The sequence below is a fragment of the Erigeron canadensis genome, chromosome 1 (genome assembly GCF_010389155.1).
Source record: "Erigeron canadensis isolate Cc75 chromosome 1, C_canadensis_v1, whole genome shotgun sequence".
Classification (NCBI taxonomy): Eukaryota; Viridiplantae; Streptophyta; class Magnoliopsida; order Asterales; family Asteraceae; genus Erigeron; species Erigeron canadensis.
In genome coordinates, this window is record NC_057761.1 from 38,607,551 (window position 1) to 38,627,585 (window position 20,035).

Genomic DNA, 20,035 nt, shown 5'->3' on the forward strand with positions numbered 1-20,035 from the left:
AATCTACGAATAGATCATAAAAATTTTCCACAATTTTAATTTTATTTTCAACGACAAACTATAAAGGTTTTAAATAGTTGATATTAAATCTAAAAAATTATAATTATTTCGTTTTTATGAGAAAGTTGATGTTGATATATAATTAGGCTTTTCGGAGTAAGACGTTTTTTTTTACCTTTTTTCCTACAAGAAGCCCTATAAAGCCTCAAGAAGCCATGCACATTGCCCAAGGGGCTTTATTGATTAAAAAAAAAACCTCCAGACACGGATTCCAAGACGCTTTAAAAAAAAGAGACGTTGTGCGACAGTGCAGATTCCAAATGACTGTCTAAGTTTTTTAATTTTTTTTTTCTTTCACTTTAACCCCTCGTATTTCCTATATATATATATATATATATATATACACACATTTAATATTTCTCAACCATTTTTTCACAACTATTTATCTATCTATCTATCTTTCTTACAAATTTTTATACAATTTACACACAATTATTCACCTTACCTTTCATCAATGGCTATCCAATATGTTTTCTATGTAACTTGATATGGTCTTTTTACAACATTGTAGCCACTTATGAATATATTTTTCTTCTCCCAAAGTAGTCTTAAGTAGCTTTACAACTTTTCTTGTTAATTTATTTTGGCATTTCGGATATATGCTCTAAAGTTTTGCACTAAATTATATAACATCTCCAATCTAAAATTTTGATGATTCTTTTTTGCAAACATAAAAACTCAAGGGTAAAGAATTGTAAAAAACAAAATTTTATTAAACAACATATAAAAAAATACAAGTTTGGCCTACAAGAAGGGCTTTCTTTGTGAAGCCTTGTTCCAAAATAAAATGAGAGGAAGCCTTTTGATGAGTGGATTGTCACTTGTCAAAAGATGCCTCTTCATAAAGCCTTGCTCCTATTAGTGAGATCAACAAACAACTAAACTTATAGTTGAGAATTTTACCTCTGTCATCAACAAGTTGTACAAATCCAAAAATCTGCTTGTTCTTGTAATACCGTGATTGGCGATCTTCAATCTAAGCCTCATATGAGGTGTCAGACAACTCCATGTATTTGAAGAAAAATAAAATTACCAAATAAACTCGAATATGTCTTCCACGTATTCGTTCATAATATGAAAATTAGTCATCAAAATTAAATAAAAGTATATAAAACAAGTTTGAAGTTTCTAAAAAAATTTAATTTAGTCTTCTATCAAGAAAAGAAAATCAATAAACTTATCAAATATATTATATATTTTATTTAGATCTACAAAAATTTTCTTCCTTTAGTTTTGTTATACGACGGTGATGTAATCAATAAATAGATTTTTATGCCTTCAATTTTAAAAGAAAAATATAAAAAAAATTAAGCAATTCATGCCGGAAAAAAAAAACGATAAATATGTGTAACGATAAACAATAATTTATGATCACTTCTTAAATTTCGTTCAAAAAAAATTCATACTCTCTGCCTTTTGTATTTGCTAACCAAAACACCCATATTGAAGAAAACAAAGTCCGTGTTTACGAAGCAAAAGAAGAAAGCAAAAGAAGAAAGCAAAAAATTATCTTTGTTTTTATGGAAAAAAAAATTTATTTAGGGTTAGAGGTATTGTGAAACTGTAAAACAAAGAACAATAAAGGAGATAAGAATATAGAGTGAATAGAGTTCAATATCATTAATCTCGTCAATACATTTGTTTATATATATATAAGATGAAGGCTTTTCCAAGAAATAAATCTATCTAACATAATACAAATATATTGTTACCATATATGAACATTCATATAATATTTATTCATAATAGGTATATATATACCATACTTGATTGAATTGGATCACAACTCTCAAGTTGAGTCAAATCACCTCATACCCCCTCATACATGCATATTACACAGTTATGAGTTTGACTCTTTGAATTGACATCGTGTAAAGTTCTCTATTGATGTATAGTTCTAAGGTAACCAATCCCGATACATTTTTAAAAAATTTAAAAGTTTTTACATATCTGATATTAGAGTTCTCGGTCCTTGGATGAAATTTTAAATGAACAAACAAATATAGCTTGAGAGTTACACCTCCCGAATACAAACAACATATACTTTTAGATCAATTATATATGTTATGGATACAATCATTTAAAAAAGTAAAACATGATCCATGCCAGGATAGGAATTGGTCCATATTTTAATAATAATTAACCAATTTGGCATATCTAGCCTAAATACTTTGAATGTAAAAATAACAACTAGTGTTGTCTTTTATCATGTGTATGTTAACAGTATGTACATGAAAAACCCTTATTTTATTTGTGAAAATCGTCTATACAAGATTTTCTAGTCTTTACATAAACCTTATTTTATTTGGTTTGACATGTTGACCCCAAAACAGAGACTAAAGAAAAGACTCTTCAAGCATAAGACAAAGTCGTTGCTTATAAAGTAAATGCATGTATTTGTGATAAACTAAGATAGTCATTTTATATACATTTAGAAACTAGTCGTTCGATGTGATTTTTTTTGTCGGATTTGATGTACTTGTATAGCTGGAACCCGTTTATTTAATTAGGTTTTATACATGTTTTAATTTGAAAATTAAAAGTAACGTGCCATGTGGGTCAATTAATATGCACTTAGTATATGCTATAGCCATTTGGGGTCTTGGTCTAATAGTAAAGATATCTTTCTTTTGAAGGTTTATTTTAAAGGATGAGAGTTCAAATCTTACGAAATACATTTGAAGATGAGATATTTGTGACATTATATTTATTTAAAGATATGGAAGAGTAGACCTTATAGAACCTTACCTTGATTTGAACTCAAGTTTTCAATTTTAAAGGTATTGTCAGTTTTCAATTTTAAAGGTATTGTCAATTTTAAGTCATTAAAAAAATATGTATTTTGTATGCAATTAAGTGATATTTAAATTAAAATTTAAACAGGCCAGCAAAACAGGATTGAGCCAATTACAGTATAAATGACACATTCCTTAATTGACTAACAAATACTAACAAGTTTTTCTATTTTAATATTAAACACAACGTATCACATATATTGTGTGAGAAAATACACTATACTTAATTAAGTTAATCTAAATGATATAAGGCAATTTTTTCGAATATTAACTAAACAAGTTTCTTTGATCTCTCTCAATACGATATGTGGATCGTTTTTGGAGTCCGACAAGTTGCATTTTCCACACATTCCTTGAAAATTTATCCTTGTTTTCATCTCGACGTCGAAGGTGGCTTGAATCATATCCGAAAGATTGAATCAAGATCAATTCATTGTCATACGCTCTTCGTGAATCTGGATCCGAAAGAACTTGATAGGCTTCCTGTATCTCCACAAACTGCTTAGTGCATTCCTCTCTGATGGAGGGTGGACAAACATCAGGGTGGAGTTGCAATGCTTTAGCACGGTACGCCTTCTTGAGATCTTCGGAAGTAATGTCTTGGGATTCTAATGAAAGAAGTTGATAAAAATTCTTTCTTTGTATTATGGGCGACTCTTTGATCCTGCATGATATAATTTTGTTGTTCTTGATGTGGTAATTCATGTTTCCATCTTTATAATTAAACATACCCTTTTTATGTGACACAATGTTCATCTTTAAAGAGGCCATGCGTGTAATTTGCACTTGAGTTTGCGTTTATTGGATTGAGAAAAAGAGAGTTATATATATATATCTATGATGGTCAAGTGTGTGAAGAACAGAATGAATTATGGGATAGAAGAGGTCATGACTCTTCTGTATATATAATCAAATTTTGGATGACAGATGTGACTATGCGACAATATGACTAACGAGTTAGAATTTGTTTTTTACACCATTGCCTAAATTTGAACTTGGTCTTTTCACTACAACAACGTCTTCATATTTTAACAATTTTTAAAGCATATATAAACACTTTTAAATATGAAGAATCATAAAGTTCGCATTTGATTGATATGCGAGGAAAATAGGTGTTACAAAATTAGAAAAAAGAGTTCACAATTTAAAATGTGATTAACTTGAAATAATCCTCACACTTTTAAATGTGAAGATTTTAAAGTAATTCCTCACACTTTTAAGTGTGATAATTTTGTTTCATTCCTCACACCTTAAAATGTAGGATTTTGAAGTAATTCCTCACACTTCTAAGTGTGATAATTTGTGTGATTTCCTCACACCTTAAAATGTAGGATTTTGAAGTAATTCCTCACATTTTTAAGTGTGATATTTTTGTGTGATTCCTCACACCTCAAAGTGTTAAGATTTTGAATTAATTCTTCACACCTTCAAATGTGAGGATTTTTTTGATGATTTTTCACACTTGTAAATGTGAGGTTTTATAAATAATTATTCACATTTCTAAATGTTAAGATTATGTCTATATAAATACAAAATTATATATATACTACATAATGACAATTTGATAAAACATCTTATAAACAACCTGTACAAAATGAAAGTAATAACTGGAAAACTTTATGACCCCAAATTGCTTACTTATTGAAAACTAACAAGCCATTTTAGACAAACTATTTAGGAAATGAAAATCAGTAACCCATAAAAACTAATTAACAAGCCATTCAAGACATAAAAATCCGTAACCCATAAAAATATTAACAAGATGTGTAAGGTTCATAATTTGCAATTCTTGAAATCTAACAAGCCATCCAAGTCATATCCTCTAGCCTGGAATAAACAAGCCATCCAAGTCATATCCTCTAGCCTGAAATAAATTGAAATCAAACAAAGGAAACAATGGTCGTTATCCAAATAAATATAGCAAATAAAAAAAAACAATGATAAGATCAAACAAATGAAATTTAAGAGTACATATTAATATTATCCCAATTAAATAACATCCCAAATAAATATAGAGTAACATTCCTAACCAAGACAACTAGTTTTTGTATGTTAAAATACCCACACTTACATCCACCAATTATATGCAGCAAACGTGCTTTCTGCATCTACTACACAAATGCCCACATTAATAAAAACATATTCAGGTTAAATCTTCTAAGGCTGACATAGAGCTAAAGAGACGCAAACAGTAATGTAAAAACAGAAGAAACAGCTTCTTCAACAAGAATAGATCTTAGAGATTTAAAAAAAATAGATGCAGTGATGATCCTATGAAAACTAACTCAAATAGAACATGTATCCCATCCTACCACTGTACCACGCAACCAATCAAGAAAAACCCAGCACTTATAAGCATTGGCCGCTAAATATAGCATACTTGTCAACTAAAAAGAATGCAGAAGCGACTAAAGAAAAAAGTCAACAGCTTACTTATCTGACTTTGGTACAAAAAAGAAAGGATAATATGACCCAGTTTTTCTGAAATTCCAAACAGAGGTACATTCATCTGAATGCAAGATATAGTTACCTTATGTAGTACTCATTCTTAGTTGGGAACCCTTTCATATATCAATTGAGAATCTTCACGGTATCTTCTTGAAGGGGGCTGAAAAGAAATAATATAATACTTGCATTAATCAATACATAGATTATGCAACTAAAAATCAAGGCAGAACCAATACATAAGATACTTGTTATTCTAACCTGTATATCATACATGTCATTATGTGAGAAACCAGAACCTGCACATAAATTTCCCATAGGCATAGAAGCACTATATGAGTTTTGAACCACTTAGAAATTTCTAAGTGGCCAAATTTAACAACTAATTTTAATATTACCCTTTATCAACGGAAATGGGCATGAACAGTGAAGTTTTGTCCTTTTATGTGACTATCGGGTTATGTATATGTATATTTGTTACAGTATTGTCCTTTTTTTTTGCAACTATCGGGTTATGTATATATACGAGTATTTGTTACAGCAATTACAAAACAAAAGTTGTGGTGGAAGTATTGGTCAGCAGTCCACTGATGTAAATATGTGCTATGGGTTCGAATCCTAGACTCTATCAAATATTTTGGTATTAATTAAACAGTTTTGTACTATATATATATTAAGAGAAGTAATCTGTATACCACCTGATTTTAACCTGTACCAGGTGGTGATTATCTCCCATATATTAAACACCAAAACAAAGGCCCAATCAATAACTTTTGCATGTATACATCATACATGTCGTAGTTAAGGATTCACCGCATAGGAGAAAAATCTTTTTATCATCTTTAACAAATTAAAGCAAATGATTGATTTCTACAATATAATGAATTTGAAACAGAGTCTTAATCACTACAGATCTTTCTCAATCAAGTGTATGGATTTGTGGTTGTGTTTTTGAACCGACAAATCTTGACAAACTGTCTTTGATCGTTTCCGTTACTGGTGTGGTAGGTGAGTTACAGATGACACAAATAGTTGCGAAATTATGTAAAGGTTTAATTTATTGGCTTCGATCAACAATATAAGAGATATATTCAAGTATACGAGACCAACTACAAAAGAGTATCACACGAGTCAATATAACATAGGTAAAATATAAACACCTCTAATAAAAATTAAAAGATGATATATGCAGCTCTAAAGTCTGCTTTTTAACGTGTATAATTGTATTTTTCATATAAAAATTCATTATATAATTCAACTTTTAACTAAAATAATTATGAGAAGGTCTTCTGGTTAATTAGTAAAGCTATTAAAAAGCACAGTACGTAGAACTAAAAACAGATAAAGATTCTGATAATCTTATCAATGTTTATCGGCTTTAAATTAATGATATCAGGCGGCAATAATCGAGCAGCATTATCTTGCATTGATGTCAGTATTATGAGCCGCAAAGTAAGACAAAGACAAATGACATCCAATTGAGCCATGGGATTTATCTGTGAGAAATTATATGAGCTGAGTTTGATTATTTATAGTTTTTTTTTTTTTTTTCTTCCGAAATAACATTATATGATAAACCGAATTATATATAGTTGATAGAAAAGGTTTAAAAAGTAACATTCAATGTGACATTCCAAAAAGAAAAGTAAAGTCCACATATATATTCAACGTTTTGCTAGTGTAAAAATAAAACACATCAGCAATTAACATCCCTCATTAAGTCGAATTATATATGCCATTCGGAAAAAGAAAAGAAAAAGAAATTGGAATTAATTAATTAGTTAATATATACGGTCCAAATAAGTATATAACGTACTGCACTACTGTATCGAATTGAAACTAACTGGTGCCGAAAAAAACCATCAATAGCAAATTACCTGATCGAGCATGAACGTTGCATGCAAGGCTATTTACTTTATTAGTTCGAAGTTAGCTAGAAAACTAATATGCAGAGGCGGTACCAGGAAAAAATTTCAAAGGGGGCAAAATTAAAAATTTCATGAAAAGTAAATGTAAAAAGGGACAAAATATTAAAAACCTATAAAAAAATTTTAAAAACTCATTAAAAAATTAAAATACATGACAAAATTTAAATTTTGAGAAGGGGCATTTGCCCCCTTTACCACCCCTCTAGTACCGCCCTTGCTAATATGCATAATTAATTTTTTGGACGTTTGTATGATGTTTTGCCCATATATCCCCATCTATATGTCCTTTTGATTTTGGAGTTATTACGCCCGTGTGCACGTTCTTATTGATAGAGATCTAGAAAAAGAGTACGTCTTTAAAGGGCTACGAAAGTACGAAGAATGTCATTACTTTGACTTTTCAAGTATTTTGTCTCATGTATATAGAGGCTGGTTTTTTAAAATTGTTTTACATAATTAATTAATGCATATATATGTTACTTAAATAATCAGACATATATAATATCCGTTATAAAAGATAAAATAAAGCATATTTATCTATCTAACCTAAGTATATATAATAACACAGTATCCGCACAATGTGACAGTGGTCATGACGACGACGATGTGGTGGTGGAGGCAACTATTGATGGTAGAGGCGACCTCGAGTGATGTAGATAAATGATGTAAAAGTAATTAATTTAAAAGGTTAATTGAAATATTTTAAAGATAAAAGACTATAATGTAATTTAATCATTAGAAACATATATTTTAGACAATTATACTGTGTAACTTTTAACAAGGATGATATTTAGAAGAGAAAATAAATGAAGTTATAAAATTTGAAAATAAGTTGTATTCTTTAGATTTTTTTTCTTAAGAAAGTATATGATATAATATAAAAGAATTATCTAGTTATATTTTGTCATACTTCTTTCCGAAAACTGGGAAGAAATGATGGTTATTATTTTCATCTATTCTTTTTTTTTTAAACAAGTGATTGGAAGGGAAGCATCAATAATGTATACGAAGTTTATACTCTAGCAAGCTAATTGCATTAATCGTTAAACTTTTTTTAAAGTTAAAAAGGCTAATTTTTATAGTTTAAATCGGATAAAATTAATCATGTCATTTATATAGCTTAAATGAAATTTCCAATCGCACAACGAGGCGTATGAGGCTATGACAATCAAAGATTCTAGAGAAGACTTGAACAAAATATACAATAGTGGCTAAAGGTGATTATAATAATTAAAATTGTCTATAAACTTTATATTTTAATATATTTATTTTATCTATTTATTTATATAAAATCATATAATTAGTTAATTAAAAAACAAAAGTAAAACATAATAAAAAATTGATGGTTAATTTATAAAGTACGAAAAAGCAATAAGGGTTGGAAATAAACACAATGTTTGTAAAACTATAAATAGTAAAAGGTTGTAATTGTAAATGATCAAAGTTATAAATAGTAAAAAAGTTGGTTGGTATATTTTAGAGTGAAATGTTTATTTAAAAACTAAATTTTTTATGAAAATTAAAAAATTTATCAAAACACATTGTGATCCGAATACAACACAATGTGTTTTAATTATGTTTTTGTTTTATAATCTAAAAACACATTGTGTTAAGTATTAACTCAAAAAGTGTTTTTGATAGTGCGTGAAAATCAGAAAATTGTTAAAACATACTTTGATATGAACTTAACACAATGTATTTTACAAACAAAAAATCAAAAACAAATTGTGTTTGATTCAAATCATAATGTGTTTTTGCCAGTTTTCACAAAAATTTTAATTTTTAAATGATTACAACCCATATTATAAAAGCCAAAGCTTGGTAACAAATTATAACATAAGTTTAGAATTAAAATCTAAACCTTTGTGTCTAAAGTATAAAATGCTAAAAGAATAAAATTTGGAATTACAAAAAACCCAAATATTTGTGACTAAAATAAAAAATATTAGGCATGTTTAGTTATGAGATATATAATCTAGTTCTTCATTTTTAGTTTTCTAGAAATGAAAAGGTTTTTCTTCTCTTGGAAAACAAAATAAGAAATTTGAAAAAACGCGCTTAAGACCTAGAAATATTATTTTCATTCTTCATATTTGAAAATATGTTTTAATATACTTGACGAAGTGGGGGTACGTAGAGTGACGGCGGTGGCGAGGAATGACAAGGGCAGAGGTGGTGACGTAGGGAGTGAGTTAATATAATTTCAATTTTTTAAAATTTGAAAAATGAATAAAATATAGAGAACAATTATAAAAAAATAGTGTTTCTAATTTCTCATTGAAAATTTAACAAAAAAAACAAAATTTTATGTATTTTTAATTAGAAAACTATTATTTGATCGGGTTTTCTCATTTCTATGTTTTTTTATAAAAACAAAAAGGAAAAACGATATGTTTTTCTCAAACTAAATGCTTAACAAAAGTTTACTATTAACCAAAATATACAAGGAGAGATACAATTGGCATCTCCCATGACATGAACGAAAACAACTTTCGAGCTTTGCCTATACGTTCCAGTTAAGACTTTCCACTTTGGTGGATCTATCTATAACCCAATATATATCTTCAATAAGGTTGTAATATCGTACAATCATATTGGTTAATTATCACTTATCAGAAATACATTAGTGAAAGTTTGTAAAATAGTTGCTAAAATAAATTCAAAGAATTTTTAAAAGGAAATAACGAATCAAACAATGTTATGAGCATTATATACTCGTATACAAACAAACAATCCTACATGAACTGAATGGATCTCCTCTTAGGACGCTTGGCTGCTCGATTCTTTAAACCTTCGAGTTGTGCTTCCCACACCGTTGTTGAGAAATGCACGTTTTGTTCACGATGAGTATGGCCTCCAACTAAGCTCAAGTCGTACATTCGTCTAGTGTTTGGGTCAGAAAGAACTTCATACGCCTCTCTTAACTCCACAAATCGTTTGGTGCTTTCCTCCTTTTTGGAAGATGGGTAAACATCGGGATGGAGTTGAAGAGCTTTGGCTCGGTACGCCTTCTTGAGGTCATGAAAACTAACATTTTGCGACTCTAGCGAAAGAACTTGGTAAAAGTTCTTTTTATTATCAATATTGTGCAACTCTTTAGCTCTACAAGATATGTTTGTAGTCTTCTTAATACCATTAAACACTCTTTCATTCCTAATTAGCATCAAATCACTTTTTTGCAACACAAAGTTCATCTTTAAAGCCATTGTTGTTGTTTTGGTGTGTGGGGTATCTAATAGTGTATTTGTTTGAGAGAAAAAAAAAGGATAGTAAAGTGTGTATGAAGAAATGGAAAAATGTTGAGTGCATATAAAGAAAAGAATGTCGAGGTATAAGGTAATATTATATTGACACCTTCACACGCATTTGACTATAAAGTTGGAAACTAGCGACCGATTTCCATGTGGAAGTTTCCATACCTTTAAATGATTATTGTTTGCATCGAGTATGATTTTTGAAAGAGTCTTCCAATTGGGTACATATATCGTTAATTTATTACAGATATATTGTGTTTAACAACGGTAGTCTATTGTCTATAATATATGGTGAAAATTTTAAACACTTTCATCAGTTACTCCATAAACGTCGTTTTTTTGCCTTGTGAAATGTGAATTACTAGGCACGGGTAATGACTTTTTCTATTCAAATGTGATTATAGGTTTGCCGGTATATGTATGTCGTTTAGTATATTATCAATCAATGAGTGTTATTTAACAACGGTAGTCATGTGGTTCACACAACATATATGACACAACATATAATTCCCATTCAATTTTATTTTATACATAGTGCATTTTAAATAAATAATGTGTATAAGAAATTTACACTATGCGGACAGATAAAGATCATGTGGTTCGAGTCTACCTTGGACACCTTTGGATTCGCCCATAAATATGACACTTTTTTATTAATAATATTTATTTTTCTATCACAGTAACTTCTTTAATAAGAAAGATATCACATCACTTCTTTTCTAGACCACTATTCCATAAAAAACGTTAGTCGTCGATTGTGGCCAAATTCTATTTCTTTTTAAGAATATACAACAAAGTATATTTCTCCTAGTAACATATATTAGCACATCAGTGAATAACTAAATACCCATAGATACATGTAAAAGTGTAAAACCGTGTGCATCTATAATAATAGAGGTCATTGTTCGTTTTATTATACCTATAGTCTATAGACTGTATAAATCTACAATAATAGAGGTCGTTGTTCGTTTTAATATGTGAAATATGTTAGAATCTCGAATCATCTCACTTTACCTCATGTATTTTTACCAACCCATCTTTTTAGTTTTAATCATTTCTATTTTTAAATTCTATTTTTAAAGTGTGTAAAACCCCGTGCAACACGAACAAAATTTGATCGTAAAAAAATAAAATAAAAATCTCACAATTTTGTCACTCCAAAACTTAACATCTATGAGTAAATCCACACTACTAGACCTTAATAAAAAATATTGTACTTTTCATATTAAAAGTCTACTCCTTAAATTTTATGATAAGTGTAGAACTATTTAATACACTTAAATTGAAATCTTTAGAGCTACATTTATCAAATTAACAATTTACTCGTTTATTGTACATTTGTACTTGTATAACATGAATAACACTTTATGGGCCAAAACGTAGTCCATATATACAGCCCAAATATATGTACACATATATTCTTTCCTTTTTTTTTTCTCTCTCTCTTAATTCAATAGCGGTGCTTTTCGATTTTTGTTCCAAACCCAACTCGTGCACCAATCGTCTCAGGTCAAAAAACTCTAAAGTCTTTTTGGTCTTTCTTTAAAAAAATCTCCAACAAAATTGCGATTATACAATACCAAAAAGAAAAAAATCGATAAAATCGATTAAAAATCCCAAAAAAGAAAAATGGTGAAGCAATCGAAGGGCGGTTCGATCGCTCCGTTTTTATTAAAGTGTTATGAGATGGTGAATGATCCAACAACAGATGATTTAATATCATGGGGTCAAAATAATGATAGTTTTATTGTTTGGAATGAAGTTGATTTTACTAACAATTTGCTTCCTAAATATTTTAAACATAGTAATTATTCCAGCTTTCAACGCCAACTCAATATCTATGTAAGTTTTTCTTTTTGGTCAATTATTTTGAATTTTCGTTATATGTTTTAATTTGTTATTATAGATTTGAATAATGTTATAGTTTCGCTATCTTGTATTGGTTGGACTGTATTACTTGAATTAAACATTATATAACCTAAAATTGGAAGAATCTTGTCGACCAAGATATGATGTCACGTGCTAAACTCGTGATCCTTAGTTGCATAGAGTTTGGATTTTGGACAATATAAATAAAAGTCTAGGGCCCGTTTCTCAACCGGCTGAATGCATAAATAATGTCTGTATGAATTGAAGGTTATTTTCTTTATTAAGTTAAAAAAGAAACATGAAGTTTGACTGATAATGTCGTTTTTAGCTATGTCGACGGGCTTTTGTTGGATTTTCTGGATTTTGGGTTATAAGGTGGTTAGAAGCGGATAAGGTTTTAGAATGTCGTGGTTAGACGAAACATAAAATGGTAGTTTATGTCATAATGGAGAATGATAAGTAGGTTTTTAGTATATCAGGCTATTGTATCTGCTTATATAATGGTTGAAATTTTGATTTCAGGGATTTAGGAAAACGGATACTGATAGATGGGAGTTTGCGAATGAAGGGTTTATCAAAGGCCAAGAGCATTTATTGAGGTCCATTGTCAGAAAGAAGGTAACGCCTGCCAAGGCTCAACAAAATGTTACAGAGCCGGAAGCAGCAGAGCCTGAAGTTGTACACATTAACAGACTTGAAGAGAACCGACAAGCCAACCTATGGAAGGAAGTTGAGAGTCTTAAAACCGATAAGAACATGTTAATGCAGGAGCTTGTGAAACAGAGGCAACATCAAGATGCCTCACAAACTAAAATGTTGGTCCTTCGTGAACAGCTAAAAGGGATGGAAAAAAACCAGCATCAAATGTTGTCATTTATTGTCATGGCTATGCAGAGCCCCGGGTTTTTTGCTCAACTGTCTTCACCTGTAAAATCTAAAACCAGATTGAAACCAGTCAGAGAAGTTAGTGAAACAGTAGAGGGTGCAATTGTGAAATATCAGCCACTACCGGTTGAATCACCAGATATGTATTCTGAAGAGCCATTTAGATATGGTGTTACCTCGGAGGATAAAGACTATTTTATGGATATCTGCCCCGGGTCAACCTTTGACGAGAGCATTGACCCGAGAGAAAACATGGATCAAATTATTTTTTCTGATCTGCCTGATGGTGATGATATGCTAGATCAGCTTCTTTCTAGTACTATACCAGAGAAAAATGAAACAACCATAGATCTACTTGATGATGAATATGGGTCTGCAGATATGGGACTGGATGGCTTCAAATTTTTGCCCGAAGACTTTGAGAAGTCGGTAATTGTGTCACCCAGGAGGGAAGCTTTATTATATAGCGAGATGTAAAAGCTTGTAACGGCAATACGGGAATTCTGTTTTTTACTTTCTTATATCTATTATTATCCAATATTAGCTCTGCTATTGTGGTCTTGTAAGTTGTAACTGCCAAATCTCAGCTCTTACAATCAATATTTTGGGTTCAAGACCCAAATTTTGTATAATATTGATATATATGTTAAGACGTAGGAGTTTTCCTCGAGAAAATATGTCGCCTATATTTTTATCTCTATTTGTAATTGTTGCTTGTCACATGATGTTCATTGGAATATGCTTGTTCAGATGCACAAAAAGTGCAATGCCTGTGATATGCTTAAAATTCAAAGGACCTGATAATCATAACATACGTTATGTTTGTTTGCCATGAGTAGAATCAGTTATTTTAATCCCTGTAAAACTCAAGTTATACAAGGCTGCCTTTGTTTTCTTGCAGTCTTCAGTACCATGTTTATGGTTTAAGTCTTTTAAAGTAGTTTGCTTGGGTAAATCAGGGATTATTATTCATGTCTGTATGATTTATAAATCTGGCACTTGAAAATTGAGATGATTGTTAAGGTACCAATCCTTTTGCGTTTGCATCATTTGCTTTTCTTGTTTCGATAAGCCATTAAGCTGTTTCATCTTAGCATATATATGAATCCAGCAAAACCATCTTTATGATCAGATTGTTGTAAGAAACTAAAGAAATACACGGAATCAATCAAATTTTTAAAAAAGAAAAGAATATAGGGTTTCTTCATTATACTTGGTGCTTCTGATATATACATAACTGCACATTTTTATGTACCCTTGCAGGTACATAATGAAACTAGATAAAACAATGATGGCAAAACTCACAAACTCACTTCATATCCATCTTTGTACAAACTTCTCTATATTTTTCAATTCAACATATTCAATAATGAAAACTTGACAAGAAGGCGTATTTTTCCCTTATCCATATCAAGTTTTGCACCAGTGACTAACCAATGTCCAGGATTGTCCCTTGGTCCTTTACATATCTGTGTCATATCAACAATCTTCAAAAGCTTTGGCGTTGGTACCTCAACCGGTGGCCCCTTTGGATATATACCCGAATCTACCACCACATCCGATGACTTTAATTGATCTTTTTCTTGGTTTCCAGACAAACTTGTACTTATTGCTGAGATAAAGCTCGATTTGTGGGATTGGTTGACTGGGCCTATAGTCCATGATGATTGAACAACGCATGAGTTCGAGACTCTAGAATACAATAACCTAAGATGCAATATACTCTTGGAATCGTGCTTTTTAACATGAAGTTGAGCTCCCGTAACAATGTATGTGGCATCTTGTCCTGGTACAACCCATTCGGGATTATACTTGACTGGGGTTGTTGATACATGGGAGAACTTTTTCCATTGAATTGGTTCATAAAAGCGTGGATTAGTGTTTTCTTCTGATCCACGCCAATTTAGAGCTTCACTTATTCTATCTCGATATAAAACAGGTGTTTCCGATACATGTTGGAGGTGTATTGCTAGCCTGATAGTTAAAAAATAAAATAAAAAATCTAGTTACAACTAGTACAAAAACCAAAAAGATATGTACTTGTTTACAAGATCATTCATTTTACCTATTGCATTTCATGCCCTCAAGGTATAGTCTCATTCCTGTTACAGGTTTCTTTGATACTGATACCTGTGAATGAAAAATTAATATATTAATTAAATTAACCACTACAAAATCTAATCTATATACAATTTAAAGCTTAAACTTATTTGCAATGCTATATTACCTGAGTTGTGTTTACATAGAGCTTAGGTCCCAACAAGTTGAAAATCAAGGCTGGGTTTTTCATGGCCCTATTTGTTATTGGGCCTAATGAAAGGTCATTGTGAACTGGTGCCCACATTTTATGGGCTTGAAAGTCCAAGAAATATTGTAATTCTCCAATAGGTGGCTTATCTGCATATCACAAAAACCAATAACACAATTATTTTACTGCTTCATAGCAAATTCTGAAATCCAGTAAAAACTTTATAATAAGATGTCCTTAGAAACTTATATAGCATGAAAACGGAAAATGCAAAATTATTGTGAAAATCTAAAAGGAATGACAACAATACATACATCGAAGGTATAAGTTGATGGCGTGCGATAAGAAGCCCTTTCCCGGAACACCAGGAAGGAGGGATGTAATTGGGATGAAGTCGAAGCTTATGGCATCGGGCATCGATGGTACCGTTAATAACCATTCACAATGTGTAGTCGAAGTGAGATCACCTCCTCTTTTCGAACACATTACACTTAAACCCTGCATACGTACACATACATAATTGTTAAAATAACGATATAATAGCGTTTCATTGTTAATTATATACAACAAACCAAGTTACCAACCATATACAATCAATCAATCAATCATTAAGCTAATATGCTAATTTAGTATAAACAAAAACTTCATTATGGATACAGCTTATTGGGATATTTCTTTTTTCTACATTGACTTAACAATATAATATTAGTTGGTATGATAATATATTAATGTAGTAATCGAATAATAACAAATTAATTAATCAAACTATAAACTAAAAGCATACAAAACACGCGGTATATATGCAAACAAGTCATAAAATATGTTTACACCTCTTGAAGAAAATTTTTGCATAAAATAAAAAAATACAAATGTGAAACTGCTCTTTATTGTGACTTGAACAATTCAACACGTTGTTTTTGTCTTCATAAAGACATAGCATGCCATAAGTTAAAAAAGTAAAATGAATACAAAAGTATAAGGTGTGGGGTAGAAATGTAGAATTGTACACTCAACTCAAATTGGTTAAATCTTTCTAAACTTTTATCATTTTTTTATTTTATTTTTGTCATTACTTTCCCCGTGTGACGGTACTTTTTTTTAACCATAAATATCTTGTAATGTAACAAACTTTGAACGAATATGTATAGTAGGAAATAACTAAAGTTGTGTGTATTGTATGTAAACAACTCAAAAATAATGTTTATTGTATGTAAGAAAATGTATTCAACCAATTAAAATCAGACAAGTGACACCTCTATATGGTTGTCATATATGTTTTCTTACATACAATAAACAATTTTTAAAGTTGTTTACATACAACACACAAAATTTTAATTATTTCCTACTATAGATATTTATACAAAGTTTGTTACATTCTAAAATAGTTAACTCTTAATGTTGAAGATCAACTTCTTTTTGATATTGTGTATTGATTCCACTTCATTATTAAAAGCTCCTAAAAACTTTTAAAAAAAGCTCTTTGTCATACATTGGTCAAGGTCAACTAGTTTAATTATGGACCAGTCCTCGAGCAGTCGAGCTAGTTTGGTTTGAAGTATATCATTAGACCGTGTGAACATTTGTGAAACCGCTCTTTTTAACTTCTTATGAGTGGGAAACTTGGAGATGGTTTATATCTCACAAAATCCAAGATTAGCAGGAAAAACAAGCCTAGGATGCTAGGACTACATATATAGACCCGACAAAATTCATAATCTCATGCATCTATGTACATATTTAAAATTTTGCATCCTTACATATAATTTAGCTATAATAAAAGTAAGGGAATGTAAAATTTGCTTAATATATATGTTGATCAAACCTACATCCTTCGGAGTGGTAGAAGAGAAGCCATTGAAGGTCATTGGTTCTAGATCAAACATCGTACTGAACGCTGAAGGGGTCTGTAATTTCATAATAAAAATTTAGCGCAAAAAGTTAGAAAAAAAAAGAAAGAAAAAAAATCTCACAAGCTAACACTTACATTCTACATTCTATGAACAAAATGTCTAGCTAGCTTGTATAAAGACAGAGATGTTAATATGTTAGCGATTCATTATGTTTGCACATTCTTATAGTGTACCTTGGTTTTGAGTTTATGAGGTGAAAAAGTACATGATCCATTGAACAATTGATCTCCAAGGTCTTCCAAGTGGTTTTTGAGTTGTGAAGGCTCCAAATGAGATGATTTACTTTGCTTCATCAATATTACATCTTGTCCCCCTATGCTTATTCCTACTATTATGTGAGTGCCATATTTTTCTATAAACCTGCCCATAAATTTTAAAATCTTAAGTAAAACTTACATAACAGTAATAGTAATAAAAGATGGAATATCAATGGCAAAAACATCTTAGTTGAATTTAGCCTAAATTAAGATTATGAATATGACATAACAATTAACAATCATAGGGTGACGTGTTTGTTATAAACACAAATATCTATAATTAACAGCTATATGATCATTTGATCGAATACTATACAAAGATATATTAACAGTAATTCGGAAATCGGAATCACTAGATTAAAACAATAGTTTCCGGCTAATGATCATTACGTATAAGTCTAAATTGGTGGACAAAATAAGTAAATTCTTGATTTCTTTCACATCCTAGTATTTATTCATTGTACTTGTAATTTCAAGTCAATTGTGTACCATAACTGATCAATTCAAAATGTTACTCAAGAGACCTTCAAAATAAAATAATCAACTATGTCAAACATTACCATATATTAAAGAAACTCACTAATATGTCATCATGATTTGATCAACTTCGATTCATATGTATTACAATTTACAAATATCTATTGTTTTCCCTGTGGCCTTTGATGTCTACACCTAACCAACTACCACATGCCACCTTATTTTCAGTAATGATTGTTTTGTTTAATTACGATAAATAAAATAACAATATAATACTTATATCATTTCTTAATTGACTTTTAAAGATTGGATAATTTGATAAATATGTTTATAGAAAGTAAGTTTAACAAAGTATCTATAAGAAGGTAGAAACGCACTTGTTTCAGTTGCATGGAGGTCCTATAATCATAACCAACTTACATGGTATTTTACCATTAAAGATTTCTCACCCCCCCCCCCCCCCCCCCCCCCCCCTTTTGAAAGGGTGAAATAAAAGTAAATTTAAGTAATTAAATGCACAACTCATATGTGTAAAAATCAGATAATGAACTCGTGACTACAAGGTCTCAAAAGTGACTAATACTATAGAAAAGCTAATAAAAGCCATCAAATTGCTTTCCTTATGATTTTCTTATTCAAAATATAAATTCAATGTGATGACGAGAAATCAGGGGTTTAGATTGTTGACATTTTTAGAGGAATCACATGACCAGTCAAAACCCAAGAAAATTGCTAATACGACGTTTAGTAATTAAAGTTTTGACATTTTTCATTATTTTGAAAAGGTCTACCGTATATTATCCTTGAATAAAAAATATTCCGTATTATTTCCGTTTAAATAATACGAGTCGTAACTAAAATTCACAACCAAATATATATATATTTTCATTAATTAACTAAACTACAAATTATTTTCTTCGTCTAATAGTTAATGTGGATATATATAAAACTTGACTTGGTCATTTCTAACTCGTTTTCGTCACCTGTCGTGGGCCAAAATCAGCCATGTTTGTACCACATAATATATCAATCAATAGATATTACATACACACCAACTGGATCATTCCATGTTACACTCATTTGACTTTATATATTTTCATATGCAAACTAATTTCTACTTGTTTTTTTTTATTTTAAAAAAACATTAATAAAATAAATAAATGAATTTTGGGACGACGTACGTACGTACGTACCTTGCAAGAGCAGGTGGATCCCAAGTCGATGGTACGGAGTTGCGGACTTCATCCGAAAGAATTAATGGATATCGATCGAGATGAACATTAAACAACACAATGAAATAACCATCCAATCCTAAATATTTCGTGTTAGCCACATCACTAGCCCATGAACCACTTTGTAACCCAAACATGGCATTAAAAAAACCATTAGGGATTTTCCCGGGCACTGAACACTTGTTGTTGAAAAATTCAGACATCTAAGAATATCACAGACCTGTTATTAACATGCACACAAAAAGGAAAAGAAAAAACAACAAAAAAAACTATTTTTTGCCAAAATTATAACTTACTTGATTAAAATCTAGAATATCGGATTGGAACCTAACACGATCACCTTTATCACATTTGATATCAGGGGATACACCTTTAAACGATCCAAAACCTGGCACGAGAAGCTCGCTTTCATAATCATTAAGCACGACTAAACGTTCATTTCCTTTGCAATACTTTAACCGAAAATCCGATGTTAAATCAAAGCCTTTTCCTAGACTGTCGATGGCTTTTTGGACTAATTTGTCGCTCATTTTGTTTATGAACTTTTTATATATGGAGGATATATGAGAAGAGGCCGGGGGTTGGTCGTGGGAGGGGTTTTGGAAATGGAATTTGTATGCAATATGGAATTATGGGGTTTTAATATGTGCGTGTGAAGGATGAAGACAAGAATAG

At 30.5% G+C, this 20,035-nt stretch overlaps 4 protein-coding genes, 1 long non-coding RNA gene and 1 other non-coding gene across 6 annotated transcripts; 2 read left to right on the top strand and 4 right to left on the bottom strand.

Annotated features, from left to right (window-relative positions):
• Nucleotides 1-3,122: 3,122 nt before the first annotated feature.
• On the bottom strand, nt 3,123-3,626 carry LOC122591975 (chaperone protein dnaJ 20, chloroplastic-like). Its single transcript, XM_043764196.1, has one exon. The coding sequence runs from the start codon at nt 3,624-3,626 to the stop codon at nt 3,123-3,125; it is 504 nt and encodes a 167-aa protein (XP_043620131.1).
• Nucleotides 3,627-4,459: 833 nt separating this feature from the next.
• On the bottom strand, nt 4,460-5,692 carry LOC122578655. Its single transcript, XR_006320569.1, has 3 exons — nt 5,562-5,692; nt 5,386-5,463; nt 4,460-4,719 (listed from the first exon to the last, which is right to left on the bottom strand). It is a non-coding gene; the product is annotated as an uncharacterized LOC122578655 (long non-coding RNA).
• Nucleotides 5,693-9,661: 3,969 nt separating this feature from the next.
• Nucleotides 9,662-9,784, top strand: LOC122586237. Its single transcript, XR_006321940.1, has one exon. It is a non-coding gene; the product is annotated as a U6atac minor spliceosomal RNA (small nuclear RNA).
• A 77-nt stretch (nt 9,785-9,861) lies between these two features.
• Nucleotides 9,862-10,490, bottom strand: LOC122585719 (chaperone protein dnaJ 20, chloroplastic-like). Its single transcript, XM_043757842.1, has one exon. The coding sequence runs from the start codon at nt 10,432-10,434 to the stop codon at nt 9,964-9,966; it is 471 nt and encodes a 156-aa protein (XP_043613777.1). The 5' UTR covers nt 10,435-10,490; the 3' UTR covers nt 9,862-9,963.
• A 1,481-nt stretch (nt 10,491-11,971) lies between these two features.
• LOC122580467 (heat stress transcription factor A-1-like) lies at nt 11,972-13,911 on the top strand. The gene is made up of 2 exons (XM_043752741.1): nt 11,972-12,324; nt 12,874-13,911. The coding sequence occupies exons 1-2, from the start codon at nt 12,112-12,114 to the stop codon at nt 13,711-13,713; spliced, it is 1,053 nt and encodes a 350-aa protein (XP_043608676.1). The 5' UTR covers nt 11,972-12,111; the 3' UTR covers nt 13,714-13,911.
• Nucleotides 13,912-14,409: 498 nt separating this feature from the next.
• On the bottom strand, nt 14,410-20,035 carry LOC122584704 (MACPF domain-containing protein At1g14780). The gene is made up of 8 exons (XM_043756752.1): nt 19,657-20,035; nt 19,322-19,563; nt 17,568-17,754; nt 17,311-17,388; nt 15,799-15,982; nt 15,464-15,633; nt 15,302-15,366; nt 14,410-15,210 (listed from the first exon to the last, which is right to left on the bottom strand). Exons 1-8 carry the CDS (start codon nt 19,888-19,890, stop codon nt 14,586-14,588), a joined length of 1,785 nt encoding a protein of 594 aa, XP_043612687.1. The 5' UTR covers nt 19,891-20,035; the 3' UTR covers nt 14,410-14,585.